Here is a 16589-nt window from a genome sequence, read left to right as displayed (position 1 = left end):
GCTGAAAAAGTAAAAGTTTAATCTGGCCTCCGGACCTTATTTTTGACACACCTGGTGTAAATGATTTGTTTTCAAACATTTTTTTCTTCTTCTTCAAGAAGAAATCCTTACTGTTTACTAGAAAAGATCCACACTGAATTTTACTTTAATAAAGATGGATAATGTCATCAGTCTATTTTAAGTCCCACATTAGCAACCCCCCCCCCCCCCCCCCCAAATTTCAATCAACAGGAACCAGCTGTGCTAACGAGCCTCTGTGCTGCACTTCCTGATGTAATGTTTCAGTAAACTGAGTAGCACTAAAATCAGAAAACACCAACCAGAGGATACAGCGTGGTTTCATCATCAGATGCCAGAGCAGTACTGTTGGGTCTTGTGTATTGCAGCTAACCGCCATGACTTACTGGCACGTTTTCATGAAAACGCCCTGCAGTCCTTGACGTCGGCCATTACTGGCCCACCAGCCCTGTGTGAGCTGAAGTGAAGCTCATTAGAAAGTTTAACAGAATTATCTGAGACTTTATCTCCAAAGTGACATTCAAGTCTCCGGTTTGTGTTTCGAACTGCAGACTTCAATCCTTTTAGTCATTCAGCAGGGCTGCGTTTGCATTTTTGATTAAATCTGTTCTTACAGGACTCTGCAGTGCTGTGAAAAACTGAGTCCACAGTCAATGATTCATCAGCTGTAGCAGTAACTACCTGCAGAAACTGTTTCCCTTTGTGACTCGTCTCACATCACTGTGAAGGAATTTTGGACCCCTCTTGTTCACAGCATTGCTCGACGGTCCTGCAGCAGCATTTCAGTCATTCTATTGGAGATCAGCTGCTTTGCTTGTGGTTGTTCACCTGCTGCGTGACCCAGTTTGAGTCAAGCTTCAACTGTTGAGCAGATGACTCACATTTTTGGCATTCAGTGCTGTGCAAAAGTCTTGAGCCACCCCTCATCTCTTGATGATTGTGTCCCAGGAGCCAGACTTTCTTCTGATTCTTTAAAGTGGTTTCAAGCAATAGTTCTTCAGCTTTCTGAAGGTCTTTCAAAGCTTCTTTTTTCAGACATTAGCTGCCTTTCCAGTCCTTACACTGGACCATTTTAGAATAATTATTTCTTTTTGTTTGTTTAAGCCGCTTCACTCTGTCCTGAGGTTCGCTGAATTATACATGAACTGGACTGAAAGTGGCAGTAGGTCTGATGGAGTCATGAAAACATATTTGAAATTTTTGACTCACATTATTGTCAGTATGTATGGAGGAGGCCAGGAGGGAGGTCCAACAGTGAGTGTCTGCAGCCATGTGTTAAACACGGCGGAGGCTCTGCCATGACTTCTGGTACATCTTTCGCCACCTTACAATGAAGCGATTGCAGCGATTCCCCAACTCTGTGTGAATGGTACTCATAGCCATTGATCAGTGTTCTTTGATCAATGGACTTGTGCTATGTCCAGATGGACAGAATCAACCTTTTGGAATTTTCTTGTAAACTTTAACTAATGTGAAAATTAAATTACAAACTATTTCTTTCAAACACTCTGAAGGAAATGACACGTGATGAGCTGAAGACGTTCTAGTAGTTCTGAAGCAGGACGACACCGATGAAGATTTCTCAAAAAGAGCCGAGATGATTTTAAAGCTGATTTTAAATCTAAAGTTTTTATTCGAGCCTATAAAAGCTGAAGTTTTTTCACATTTCTGTTTGTCAAGAAGGAATCACGCAGCCCTTAGATAGAAGACAACACCAAACTTTTTAAGCTTATTAATAAACACACAATGATTTAGTGTAGATGTTACGTTCCCCTAAAAGGGTCCAGGCGATGAAGGGGAAGTAACAAAAAGTGTCCGGGTCAGAAAAAGGAGACAGAGGCAAACTGGTTAAAGAGTTTTATTAAAGTTTCTATCAAATACTAAATAAAAGAGACTGTCAAGCCGCTATCACCATTTAAAGAAACAAAACAAAACTCAGGCTTTGGTCAATAAACTGAAGAGTAAGTCAAAAAAGAGTTTAGTCACCAAACACTGGCAGGACTAAACAATCACCAAACCCAACTCACCAGCTGCAACCACTAACATGGCACTCGGGCCCAGAGCTCACCTTTCCCTGGGCTTAAATACCTTTAATTACTGATGTGAGTCAGCTGTGTAAAAGAGAAAGATGGCACCTCAGGCAGAAGAGATTGTAGGACACGCCCACACAGGCACCTTCAGGAGGAGGCCCTGCTAGGGCCGCAACACAGACACAAAATAATCCTACAGATACTTTTGAGTCACTCAAAGGTCACTTTGAAAATCTACTCAGTCCCAGAAAACACACAGAGTTCACTTGTCCTGATTCAAGTATTTACAAAAAGTTGAAAAAGTAGAGGTTGTAAACATAAATGAACAAACACTGAATGTTTTTAATGACTTCATGTTGCATTAAAACAACAGCTCAACGTTAAGACTGACCATGTGTGTGCTCTGCTCTGTGTTAGGTCTGAAAACTCTGCAGACTTCAGTGATGGGACAGAAATCAGGTCTAACAAACTGCAGCACTCTTCATGGCTGTTTCCCTTCACTACTACTGACAACGCTTCAGTTGTTCCACATTTTGCCTATTTCACCTCAATATTTTCCAGACAATACTCCAAAATGACAACACGGAAAAAAGTCTGCGTGAGCATGCTATTTATTAAAAATAAAACATAAAAAATACAGTTTAAATACAACAAAATGTAGAAAAACTGAAGCTCTGTAAACACTTTCTGGATGAGTTGTATCTATATCTCATCATCTTGAACGAACACATCACCTGTGAGAGAAAACAGCCATGAAGAGTGCTGCAGTTTGCTGGACCTGCACAGAGTCTGTGTGGATGCGACAAATCATTCTTCTAAACTTTCCCCTGCATAAAGAGCTACTCTCTAAATTACACGTGATAGCTCAGAAACATCTTTACTTTTTAGCCTCTTCCAGCTTTCTTTCTCTCTGAAAAACAAGCTGCAGACTGCAGCATGAGCATCGAGTGATGCAGGGAGATTTTTGTTTATTTGGCGGGTAAACCTCAGACTTGTCTCTGAAACTGTATTTTGAGCAGCCAGTGAAACAGAGCTCGGCTTTAGTACATTATTTTCTCTCGTGTACACAAACGGGCTCTGCAGCAGCATTTGTTTATAAGTGAAGTCTCACAGCTCCCCCATCTCTCTCTGTCCACAGAGTTTTTACAACTTCTGCTTTGATGTTTTAAGTTCACGTCTGCCAACAAAAACGAAGCGGTCTCCATTTAACACCACCGTGTGTTGCTCACCAAAAAATAATTTAATGTTGCATATGAGTCACTTCCTGTCCTGTATTCATTGTTTAAGCCCAGCTTGTTGTTTAACATCAGGCTAGTTATCATTAACCAAAACTAGATGCGAAAAAATATTTTAATTAAATAAAAACTCGAGTTATGAGAAAATAAAAGCATTTACATTAAAAATGAGAAAATAGAAAACTGTAAGTTTCACACTCTGAACTTGTTAAATTGACACAGCCAGTTTTCTATTCTTATACATCTACATGGATTGTGTGACAGTTTAAAAACCCAGCTCAGCTGTGGTTTAAGAACAGCGCCACCTTTTGTCCGATAACAGCATGTGCGAGTTGTGTGACTAAAGTTCAATTCAGACGTCTGCAGGAAATTTATCCAAACATGTAACTGGAAACCCCTCTTTTATTTTGTTGAAATTTCTTTTAAAGTAAATTTTTGCTTTTAAGTTGCTGCAGTTGTGTTGTGCGCTCTAATTCCTTCAGTTTTCTCCTCTCATGTAAGATCACGAACATTATGGAGCTCACTGAAGAGCGAATCAAACTAAAAATATTAATAATTTGTCAGCCTTCTGTTGTTAACTCTGCTGCACAGATGGGCTGCTGAGGCGTACAGACGCCACGCTTCAAATTATTTGAACTGCAGGCCTCAGTCTGAGGGTTTGTCTGCACACTCCATTCTGCCTCCTAACATAATTAATAAACTGAGGAAGCAGGAAGATGTGATGGGAGCACCTGCTGAAGCTGAAGCAGCAGCCATAGAAAGCCTCATGCCTGACCGTGAAACCAAAAAGAGCCTTTTGTAGTTCTTTAAATGCAGCTGACACCAACCCTTTGACCTCTAAAGGAGGAAATAAAGATCAGATTGACTGTACTTCTTTTCTCATGAGTAGAAAACTTCCCCAAAGATGAGGGAAGCCCTCAATGAGAATCAGTCAATGATGAAGACGTGGAGGTCAGAGAGCAGGTCAGATTTGAAGCTCCAGCCTTTTGTATGGATCTTTAGCGAGTTCTTCACACATTTATGCTCATACATCCATCTGACTGACTTTACTGGCTAACCCTTTGAGTTTATTGCTCTTAAAAAGTCTGAAGCAAAAGGAAGATGAGCTGGACTGATTCAGACATGACCTCTGGATTATCTGGCTGAACTCGACCTGTCCTCAGTCCTTCAGTTTTCCACCTATGCTTTTCTCCCACTGACTGGGATCCAAAATTCCCAGTTTCAGTCATTTAGGATAAAATAAAGGGACACACAACAGAAGGTTTTAATGTAAATTATATTTAATCTGCAAAGTGCTTCTCAAAAAAAAAAAAAAAAAAAAAAAAAAAAAAAAAAAAAAAAAAAAAAAAAAACCCAACCCAATTCCAATGAAATAAATGTGCAGTTTATTCTACACATGAAATCCTGTCACATGACTGTGCATCAAACCATAGGACAGAACAAAAGCACTCAGTCTCAATGAATAGAATTAACACCAGAATCTCTTCTCTGAAATTAAAATAAAAAACTTTTATCTTTTAATTCAAAACAGACAAACATGTGAAACTGGACCAGTTCAGCTTTTGTACTTGGTGCTGAAGTGAGCGTTGACTTTGAGGATGGAGACGTAGAGTGTGAGACCGACGAGGAAGAACTGCTGCTGCTCTTTCAGCCGGACCAGTTTCATCTTCACCTGCCCCTCAGAGCTGCGGTACACCATCAGGAAGTCGGTGCCGCTGTAGCCCAACGACTGCGACTTCTTCACCATGGAGATGGTAACCGGGGTGCTGACGCACCAGAAGGGTTTCTGGAACTCGTCCAGCAGGGTCAACGTCATGACGCAGCAGTTCTGAAGACAGAGTCAGAGCGAGACGTCACGGCGTGCCTATTTATTCACACCAACATCACACTTTAACTGCAGCTTAAACTCAGATGTCACATGTGTAAAACACGTCTGCACGAGTTCAAACATTTGCACACATTTGGTTTCTTTGTCTGTACTGTGCAGAAGTCTTGAGCCAACCCTCATTTCTTTGTAATTTGGCGTTATAAGGTTTTTCCATTGTTAGGGCAATTCACACCGACCTGTGAATCATTCAAGCTCACAGGATGAAGCTGTATTGTGTCTACATCCAACTCAGCAAGGAAACCATTTTAGCCAAAGATAACACAAACTGACATAAAACTGTGTTTTTGCACCAAGGTGATTCCCAGAGAGCTGTTAGCCAAAAAAAAAAAAAAAAAAAATTTATACACTGGCATTTCAAAATCCTATGTCACCTTGTTGAGAGGTAGCTCGAGACCTCTGCACAGCACTATAAATCTCTGAATCATGTGTGTCAGACGGCTGTACCTCTACCGAGCCTTCCAGCTCCTCCCTCTTCCAGGGCACATGGATGCTTCCAGACAGTGATCGGTGCTGGGACACGTTAGTCCTGCTGATGACCTTTATCTCAGCAAGTCCCTGTTGAACTGACCACAGGCCAGAGTGTTGGTGATTTAAGATTTTTCACTTACTCCTCAAGTTTGTTGATTTTAGAGTTTCCATAATGTGAATCCACCAAGTGTGACCATCTGCACTCCATGTGACAGGATGGAAGTTACCGATGTCGTTACACACGGTGGGAAAACAGCTGTTTAACAAAAAAAAAAAAAAAAAAAAAAAACTTCGACAGACAACATGGCGCCCATCCCTAGTCTTTACCTGACATTATAAGAACAAGTCAATGTATAACTCAACGCAGCACAAATGTAAGGAAACAGAAATGAGTGTAAATCCTAAGATCCGAGTCTAAAGTGCAGTTTCTTGGCTCGTTTGAATTAAAAAACAAACAAAAACAAAACAAACAAAAAGTTACATCTGCTCTTTTGGGAAAGACTCCCTGCTTAACAGGGAATGTAATCTCATTACTCCGTGATTACTTGTGCTGCAGGAGAGCCGGCAAAAGTATCCCGACATGATCTGGGTCCTGGTATTGTGCAGGACGAAGTGCAGAGTGTAGCCGTGGAGACCAAATTTAGGGTCAGAGTCGTCCACGGGGGGCGGGTCCAAAGGTTCGGAATATGGGCTGCAGGAAGGGACAAATGAGCATTAACACAAAACTGAATATTAAACAAAGTTTCTCTTAAACTCATGACAGACATACAAATCAGGCCCATTTGTTGTTAATATTATTTGGCATCACAAGAAAGCCAGGCTACTGATGCTGCCCTCTGTTTTAAAGCAGGACCACTTCCTTAAACTTACCAGACTGGAGATCCCAGCAGAATCTTCTCCACCAGCTTGTGGAAGTGCAGGTTGATTATGATGAAGGCTATGTTGCCCCGACCCTACACACAGAATCTTCTTTTACTTTTATAATTCATTTTATTCTAATAAAAACATACAAGTTAACGTTACAGAATTAGAGGCTTCACTGCAGAAGAACTACTTAAAGCAGGGCTCTAGACTAACTTTTTTGCCATGGGCGTACCGGTACGCCTAACTTTTTAAAGTTAGGCGTACCGGCTACCGTTAGGCGTACCGGCACAAAAGTTAGGCGTACACAAATTTTATAATAATTTATATAATATAATGTGTTTTTCTGGATACACTGTGCTTTTTCAGCATTCAAAGATTGATGACACCGTGTCAGAGCACTGGCTATGAATTTCAGAAGGATCAGGCCTTAACTTAACAGAAACGTTAGCAATAGTTCTTTTCCTATTACAGCTACATCCACTTCTGTCGTGCCTAGGCTGCTCACTAGGGCTGGGTATCATCACTGATTTCTATAATCCATTCGATTCTGGTTTTCAAAGTCCCAATTCGATTCAACTTAGCCTCAAACGGTCAGAAATATTATAATTCTGATCATTTATCAGTACTGAGTTCATCAGAATTGTGAACATCACAGCAGATGCCTTTGTGTGAAAGTAATTGAGAATAAAACACAGAAAAACATCAAGGAGATTTTCCTGGTCTTGCTTTTTATAGCAGATAACCTTAAAAATATTCTACAATGTTCTGCATATAAAGTTTAAATTTCTTCAGTATTGAACAACAGAAAAAAAATAGGCTTTCTTGTCCGAGGTCATTTAAGTGAAAAAAAGATAGCAGCCCACAGCGCTGTAAACAACAGTAGACTGGTGGGTAATAAGCGAATGAATAATACAGAAAACAGAGATTGGAGACGGGAAACTGTTCTTGAAGTACAGAGAGAGAGCTAGCTGTGCATGAAGTGTGATTTTAATAGTCGTGGAAGCAAAACAGCAAAATTCATGACGACATTGATCAAATGTGAAGCGCAGTTTGCTGCTTCTTTTGCTGCTGGCTCTGCGAATTTTGGTTGGAGAGAGACAAAACCTGCAGCTCAGAATCAGCGCAAAAAGACGTAATCACAGCGCGGACCGGACGCATCAGAATCACTAAGCTCTGACAGCGTGTCCGTGTACGGGCCGTCGGGTGAGAAAGCCGAGAAAGACAAAGTTGATTCTGAAGCGTCGGGTCCGTCGCACCACTGAAAAATTTGGTCGCACTTGCAACCAAATTGGTCGCACTCTAGAGCCCTGACTTAAAGATGTTCTGTTATTTTAGGGACACTAACAGGAAAAACTGCATTTAAAAACACACAGAAATTCACTCAGGAATTAAAACTAGGGGTGGGACTCTTTGTAATTAAATAATTAATATTGAACAATCACATAAGAAAAACTGCATTTCAATGCAAAACAGAAAAAACCACAAACATCCCTAGCCAAAATTAAAGTATTTAAAATAAGTCTGCTTAAGTACATTTTCAAAATGGTATTGTCTTTAAATAATAATAAAAATTTCAACATAAAGTGCAGTTTTTCTTCTTAATAAAAAAAACAAAAAAAAAACGCAGAAACAAAAGGGTATTTGACCAGCTTCACCTTTGAACTCCGAGTAACCTTAGCCAACTTTATTTTGTACATTAGGTTAAAACTGTGTGATCATCGACCATTTCAGTGGAAAAAAAACAAAACAAACAAACAAAACCCCATTGGACTCACAATACCTCCATTCTCATTTACTGTCCTTCTCTTTCAGCCAATTACTGTCAACTTAGACAAACTAGCCTGTTCACATTCTCAGAGCAGTTCTCCTTTTTGTTACTATGTGACTGTTAGGGTCGCTGACCTCGTGAGAGCTTTTTCTCCTGTGTTTCAGGTCTGCCTCATAAGCCGCAGCTGAGATGTGTTGCAGCTCATCAGCCACTGAATAAAGACTGACGTCTCGAAAGGACCTAACTGGAAAACACCTTTCTTCAAATTAATTGCAATTAACACCTTAAATTCCCACCTCGATTTAAAACTAATTTAATAATAAGCAGATAAACATGAGATGTTAAACAGATTATGAAATGTGCGTCTAAACTTACAACTCCTGAGCCACAGAAACGTTTTTGTTCCTTTAAAGAGTTTTGTAAATATTTACCCTCCAGAAGCCGATGACGACTCCCGGCGACAGACACGCAAGCCTGATCTCTCCGTCTTTGCCGATGAGCTCATACGGATGGGTCCTCATATCCAGGTTTAAAATCAGAGAGCGCCAGGCCAGCCTGGAGGAGGAGAGCACACATGACCTGAGCATCAAATTTAATCACTGACAGAATTCAAAAGGATGAATGAATTTGATTTTATCCCACAAGGGAAATTAGTCTACAATAAATGACAAAAGTATTACAGGCCCAGAGTGAGGGCTTCATACTACCAGACACACACACACACACACAGATTAAAAAAAACAAAACAAATAAAATGAAGTCAGTTAAATAAAAGTAAAAACATTTAACATTAACAGAGCATTGTTTCCATGAAGGTGTTGAGTATCAGTTTTCACTTTTTGTGATCAGTTGACGACGTCAGCTCACTGTTGCAGTTTTAGAGGTCAATGATGGTCCGTCGTTACTCTGGAACATGGTCGATCTGCTCCTTAATATGGGTGGATACTCCATCTAACCTCATTAAAGCCATGTCTAGAACTTCCTGCTAGCAACTACAGAACATCTCCAGACTCGGCTCGTCCTCTCAGGCACGAAACCCTCAATCACACCTTCATCACCTCCAGCCTGGAGTGCTCTGCCTATCAAAGCCCTCCACATGCTGCACTTAGCTCAGGACCTAGCTTGGAGGTCTTACATGCCTTTGCTGACGGTCAGTTAGAGCTGCCACGATTACGTTGACATAGGGCTGGGCGATATGACCCAAAATTCATATCTCGATATATTTTACCTGGACGGCGATATAAGATATATATCTCGATTTTTTTTTTTAAAGCCATAAAGTAAGAACAAAAAGAGAGTTCTTAGTCAAAGCTGTGTCCCAGATGTCACACAGGCACTTTTATTAACATAGAGCATAGATGTACATAAAATTTACTCAAAAATAAATTATGAGCATTTATTAAATAATAATGCTCCATAAATAAAAGAAAACAATGTTGTTTTTGTGCATAACAAAAAGCTCACAATTGTGCAGTCAAAATGTAAACTAAAAGATGCTGAGCATAGTAACAAAGACAGATTTCACAGCTGCTCTGTTCCCAACTTCTACTGTGTGACTGACAGCATTGAGTTTGAAATCCTCTTCATAACCACGTCTCTTAACAGGTGCCATTTATGGTCCTTATACACAGTAGGGTAATATTACGTTGAAGCACAGTACGTATCACTCCGCGAGGCTCCTCGGTAGCCGTAATGCTCTGACAATCCATCAACCGGTGCAGCACCGTAGCTTACCAAAGTCGTACTAAAACATTTTTTGACAGATTGCTGAGCGCTGTGTACCACATAAAATCGCTTCGCGGCCATCAAGCACAACCAGAATTCATACATAAGGCACGCTGTCAACTTTTGAGAAAATGAAAGGATTTTAGGCTGTGCAGCGCCTCTGGGCTGCATGGCGTTAGCGTGGTTAGCTCGTTAGCGTGGTTAGCTAGCTAACACGTTGACGGCGTCCAGCCCCACGAACGGGGCGATGCGCAGTAACTCGTTAACGGAGATTTGCCGTGTCCATCTTGTCGCTTCCTGCAGGTGAAGCGATGGGGGAGGAGGGGGAGTTGTGTTCAGTGAAGGAGGGGCGAGGCCGAGTAATGTTGCGTAAAGACAAAAGAGAGGCAAACTTGCGGCTCCACAAGTATAGTTATAACGTAACATAGACTATATCGATATAAAGGATATTGTCACATCTTATATCTCGTATAAAAATATATCGATGCTTTTTAAAAACTCGATATATCGCCCAGCTCTATGTTGACACATTATTTGAGGCTTTGTAAGATCCTGAAAGACGCAGGAATAAGTAGTAGGATTTAAGAGTGTAATAAAAGATGGCAGCAATGCATCCTTGTAGATGCATTGCTGCCATTAAACGCCGAAGAAGCAGCAGCGTCCAGTATCGTAGCTGTGTCCAAATTTAGGAGCCGCAGCCTTCGGAGGCCCCATTTGTAGGCAGATTACGTTACTGCGATGCAATGAAGGCTGTCCAAATCTGAGGACTCCGATAAATGCGGCCGACAAATTTTCCCCAGATTTAAAAGGTGTGTCCTTCGTGGCCCAACCTATCCCAGAATTTAAAGCGCGGCCCAGCCAATTCTAGTTTCCAACAATGGCAGCTGCTACTTAGTTTTAATATTACTCTTATTACTCTTTCTGGGTTACAAAATAAACTTAAGATATTTTCAGGCAAGAATGTAGCTGTGTAAACTTCAAATATCTGCTCGATTTATTAAGACATCAAATATTTGCAAAAAGCGTCCCAACGTTTTCGGAGATGTCTGTTACCCACCAGCTCGATAGCTAGCCGGGGACTCAAGGCTCACTAAAGCGAGAACAGCGGACTCCCGGCACATCGTTTTCAAACCCCTCGCGGTCTTTCACTACTCAGGTTAAACATGATATACAAGTTACTTAGAAAAATTAAAAATGTTATTGTATTTAGTGTTTTATTTGTTTCTGAGTAAATTGGTCTGGTGAGAATAAAGTTATAGTTTTCACATATCTGAATCAAACAGAACACTGATTAAACAGAAGTGTGAGATGGTAGAGAATTTACTCTGGTGTCCTGTTATATTTGAGGGGGCAAGAAGCAGACGGCTGACTTTAAACTCTGAGACAATCTGCAAAATTCATTAAAAGTTTAATAAACTATCATATTGTCTTTTTTTTTTTTTTAAGTTAGCACATACCTTAAACACCTAAAGCTGTAAGCTAATGATAGTTATAACAGCAGATGCATGCTGGTGCAATGAGCTGTACGTTTTAAGTCCAATGGATGCATGATCTGATTAGTCGACTATCACAATAATCGTTTGTGGCAGCCCTACTGTCAGTAAACTCCCAAATTTCCTTTAAAATCCTTCTCCTCACCTATAAATCGCTCCATGCTCTTGCCTCCCAGGATTTATCTGATCTTCTCTTACATCCCATCTCAGATTCTACCTTCCACAGATAAAAACTTACTATCCAACCCTCAGAGACAGCCTTCAGTGCTCTTGAATGCTGCCTGCTCACTGACACCTTTGACTTTTTGTATAAAGCGGCCCTGGGTTCCAGTTTTGTCTTATTATTATTATTAAATATAGAGAATAACACAGAGATACAGCTCTGTGGCAGTCTTACTTCTCCTTCCTGACTCCGTAGAGCTGGATGCTGTTGATGTGTTGGTAGGGTGGAAGGCAGCCTCCACTCCAGTGAACAATCATGGAGGACTCGAAGTAGTGCCCTCGGCTCTGCTCCAGCACGACCACTTGACCCCCGTGAGTGTGCAGCATCAGCTCCCAGCTCACATTCAGGTTCCTGCAAAAATCCAGTGAATAAATCTTTATTACACAGACAGGAAACACGGGCCGCCCCGGAGTTCAACCAGGAACCATTTTAGTGACTTAAACAACCATTTATCCAGTTATGGGTCACAAACTCATGAAACCGACTAATCGAGCCTGAAATAAAGAAACAGAAACACTTTTGGAATAACCTGAAGAGGCAGCGGCTTGTACCTGAGCACCCACTCAGTCTGCTGGGGCAGGCCGGTGAATGGGCCAATGTCTCTCAGCTCTCCTCTCCATTTGTTCATCTCTCGCCCAGTTATCGTCCTGAAGTAGATCCACTTCCAGCAGCTCGTGGATCGATCCTCCGCTGGCTCCATCTTCACCGCCACGTTGCCCGCCGCTTTTGGCTTCCACCCAAACTCTGACATGTAGATCCTGTACCACAAAACGCTGGAGAGAAAAATGTTTCTTTTGCATGTTTCTGCTGTTTGTGCAGGAGCTTCTAATCTCACCACCTGGTGGGTAGATGAATCCTTCCACCTGCTGGCTGCAAGGGTGTATTACTCCAAGTGTTTCTAGGCTGTGTTCATGTTGCAGCTCGGCAGGTTTTGATGTTGTGAATTTAAAACGTCCTCCCAATTTTTTTAGGACCGAAAACAATCACAGAGATCTGTTTGTTTCATTTAGTGACTATCTGAACATTTTTTAAAAAGTATTAAACACTTTCAGCTGCTTCATAGAGCCCTGCATATTTAACACAGTCCACATTTAATGAAAACTAAACTGAGATGCAGGCACTGCTGGAAATCCGGGCGTGTAAAATTCAGGATATACTGCTGAACTGATCCGATGCAAGGCTGTGCAGGTGTGCTTCGTCTTACTCGTCATTGGTGAGCTGGTAGAAGAGCTTGCTGACGTGGCTGATGCAGAACAGCGAGGACACGTCCAGGTACGACAGAATCTTGCACAGAATCTCAGACGGCAACCTGGAGAAAAGATGAGCAGAAAACACAGTGAGGCCTCAGAAATCTACGATTTTTGTGCCGGTCGCAAAAATTTACCTGTACCTTTTAAAGGAACCCTACTGTGCATGATTTTGCATGATTCACAGTCCAAATATCCTCAGTTATGTTATCCTGGGGCTTTGTGCAGCCTGGGAGTGGGCAGATTGATCCAAATATCTACAGTATTGATTCCATTATTGCCATTAGAGTCAATGTTAACTTCAGTGATAGGAATAACGGCATTAAAAGTAGTGGCGTTACTAACAGCGTTACTTTTTTCAGAAACTAGTAATTTAACTAATTACTATTTCTATTGTTATAATGAAGTTACCTCTACTAACAAGAAAATGTGATGCAGACGCATTACTAATTGTTAACACACAGACTATTGAAGCTGTCTTCAGCTAACTAGGAGCTGAAGACAGCTTCCTGGCAGCACACAAGTGCTGCTGGTTGGCTGAGGAAGAATAAAGTAGTCGTGGCAAACCAATCACATGACCAGTTTAAGATGACATAGCAACAAGATGCTATGTCAACCCAAGACAACCCTGAGTGTCTATTTTGTGTTAAAAGTGGGGACTTTAAACAAGTTCCAGTTTTTAAATTGTGTTGAAAAAAAAAAAAAAAAAAAAAAAAAAAAAAAACAGAGTTATGATTAAAATAAAATATTTGTGATGTTTTTTTCCGGAATATTATGGTTATGTCTACTGAAGAAAAGGGTTGCAAGAAATCTTGCAACCAAAAAAAGGAAAAAAAAACAACAAAGAAAGCGAGAGAGTGTGTTTTGAGATGTGAGAGATTTGTGACACTTAGCATCTTTGGAGTGTAGTTAGTGGGTTGTGAAGACGAAAATTTTGTTTTGTGTGTCAGAACAATGAGGCGACTGTTGAATGTCACTGTTGCTGCCAAAAAGCCACCAGGACAGATTACAGTGTAAACCAGGGGTCGGCAACCCTAGGCACGCGTGCCACAGCTGGCATGCGAAGGGTTAACTGATGACACAACCATAGCTGGACTGGCCATTAGGCACACCGGGCATTTGCCCGAAAGGCCGATGGTGATTTTTAGTTTTTATGGGCCGATGATTTTTTTTTTTGTAACAGTATAAACAATGAGAGGTGGTGGATTGGCCAGATGCTGGTCGATGTGTAAGAGTAACTCAGTTGTTTGGTGGTGGCTATGGCAGAGCTTCCACAGAGGCAGGTGGATGAGGGAAAGGGAAGGCAGGAGGAGCAGAGACCCGAGGCGCCTGTCGACAAAGCTGGAGTTATTCTGTGTCTTTATGCTGCACAGCTGCTTCTTCTCTCATTCTCTCCCCCTCCCTCTCCTGTTTCTACTTCAATCATGAAACTGATCAAGATCAGCTGATCGGCTTTTCTGACGCAAGTCCCGTCTCTCTTGTTTGTTTATCGCCCACCCCTGGTGTAAACGCTGGCTCAAGGTGGGAAACAGTACAAATGATACACCACCTGCTGTCAAGTGCTCCTCTGTCTTATAGTTGCCAGAAATTATTTTTTGGAGTGAAATATAAATAATTTCTGTGGCATCTTATTGATGCAGAACGCCCGATTGTATAAGTTTTTAAAATTTACAATTTATATTTGCATTGCATGTTATGAAAATGACTCTTAAAACATGTTTGTGGCTGTTACAGTAAAAATAATTTTTCTCTATTCTGATTTTGTGTGTCAGTCTGACTTTATATCAATTGTGTTAATACAGTATGTCAAAATGAAAAACTAACTGTAAATTCAGATATGTGTGTTTGTCCTGAAAAGAATGATACCAAACAAGACAAGATAAGATAGATAGTTTCTAAAGATGAAATGAAAGAAGTAAATATAACTACTTTTTCAAAATAACTTGCCCAACACTGGTTAGCTTACCTTTCCACCAAGTTCACTTTGGGAAATTCTGCTTTTTTGTTGTCTGTCGATGCTTCTGGACATCTACTTAAAAATGACGAGGAAAAAAATAATCAATCATTTTTAATCAAAATTTTAATTCAATAATACATTAACTTAACGGGAGGGGGGTTAATTACCGGGGCTCGTTCCCGCCACACTGCCTCTGGTTTGGGGACTCTGAACTCGGCCACCTCCGGCCGCCGGTCTGTCTTCTGCTCGGTCGCCTGGGACCTGGCCGTCCTCTGCCGAGACCCTGCTGCAGTCTCTCCAGAACTGGCTGGTTCCACTTGTTCAGAGTCTGGGGAAAACTGCGGAAAATTTCACTCTTTCTCTCCGCCATGATGGATCCGTTTGAAGCTGTTGGCCGCGTTCACAATGAGGCCGTGGCTTCCGGACAGCTCTCACCTTCATAATAAGAGCCTTACCACTAGATGGCAGCCACGCGTTGGCTAAGCAGCTCCACAAATTCACGCAGCATTTCTTAAATATTTAGCATTATTCTACCGTTTTTAAACATTTACCATTACCTGTGCACATGTTTTATCCCAACAGAGGTGGCTCTAACAGCCATAAGAATATTTTGTTCTACCCCTAACAATGGCATCCTTCACTTGGTTCCCTGTATATCTATGCCGCCTGTGTCCTGAAACCTTTACATGTGTTCCTGCTGCAACACACCTGAATAAATTTAATAGATCATTAGCAAGACTTTTGAACTTGACTGCATGCTGGGGTGACAATTCAGCCATTTGATTCATGTTACAGCAGCTCATCAGTGAATGAACATGGAGTAATAAAAGTACTTTGTAAGTACATTGTTCCAAACACTTACATTTATTTAAATTTAGTTGAGTGGGATTAGGGAGTGCATGCCACCTCAACATGCAGTCAAGTTCTATAGTCTTCTTGATGACCTACTAATTTTATTCAGGTGTGTTGCAGCAGGGACGGATGGAAAGGTTTCAGGACGCTGGCACTCGAGGACTGGAGTTTGACACCCTGATATGCTTTTTACTACTCTTTCTCTTATTTCTCTTTACTGCTGTACCACGTGTGAAACTAAATAAATAAAGCACCTCTATTCTCTATTCTCAAGAAAGCCGTACAAGTTCTATTGTGTTATTGCAAACCTTGTCAAATTACTCAGGGATTCATATTTAATTTATTTTAGAAGTGTATAGCAGATAATCAGGAGATCCATTTCAATCTGATCAAACCACTTCACCTGGAAGCCATGAATCAACAGCCATCTTGAAACAAATACGGGCACTTAATTGGACAGTTATTTTTGAATGATCCAAATTCGATTCCATTTTTAATGGTGAGCAGTGTTGACTTTCCTTCAAAAACGTGTTTTAAAATGATTCTTCTGGAAGTTCACTCTGATACATCTTTGCTCAGTTCATTGATGGTAACTGATACTGCTCTGCTGTAGGAGGCTGTTTTTGGTGAATGAGCTGTAGTCTGGGATCATGACCTGATTAGCAAGACTTGGTTAAAATTAGTAAAGTCCGTGTTGAGAATATTCTGGGTGTGGTCCCAGTCTGCTGAATTGACCTATTGTGTGTGTCTGTGTGTTACACAAGCATGCTACACTGTGTAATTTAAGTAAAAGCCATGAAACCTGAGATCACACATGCACA

The 16589-nt window shown here is 41.1% G+C and overlaps 1 protein-coding gene across 3 annotated transcripts; it reads right to left on the bottom strand.

The window, feature by feature from the left end:
• Window positions 1-4584: 4584 nt before the first annotated feature.
• On the bottom strand, window positions 4585-15690 carry LOC146499291 (F-box only protein 15-like). 3 transcript variants are annotated; one of them, XM_085138053.1, is made up of 10 exons: window positions 15084-15688; window positions 14926-14991; window positions 12917-13021; window positions 12264-12485; window positions 11887-12063; window positions 8703-8826; window positions 6510-6592; window positions 6185-6330; window positions 5616-5734; window positions 4585-5111 (listed from the first exon to the last, which is right to left on the bottom strand). In XM_085138053.1, the coding sequence occupies exons 1-10, from the start codon at window positions 15284-15286 to the stop codon at window positions 4839-4841; spliced, it is 1518 nt and encodes a 505-aa protein (XP_084994179.1). In that variant the 5' UTR covers window positions 15287-15688; the 3' UTR covers window positions 4585-4838. The 3 variants fall into 3 exon arrangements, with proteins under 3 accessions (XP_084994179.1, XP_084994180.1, XP_084994181.1); XM_085138054.1 differs by having other exon boundaries at window positions 14926-14988; window positions 15084-15687; XM_085138055.1 differs by lacking the exon at window positions 4585-5111 and having other exon boundaries at window positions 5657-5895; window positions 15084-15690.
• Between the last annotated feature and the right edge of the window lie 899 nt (window positions 15691-16589).

This window comes from Neolamprologus multifasciatus, chromosome 17 (assembly GCF_963576455.1).
Source record: "Neolamprologus multifasciatus chromosome 17, fNeoMul1.2, whole genome shotgun sequence".
In the NCBI taxonomy this organism is placed as follows: domain Eukaryota; kingdom Metazoa; phylum Chordata; class Actinopteri; order Cichliformes; family Cichlidae; genus Neolamprologus; species Neolamprologus multifasciatus.
This window is presented reverse-complemented; position numbering and strand designations above follow the sequence as displayed.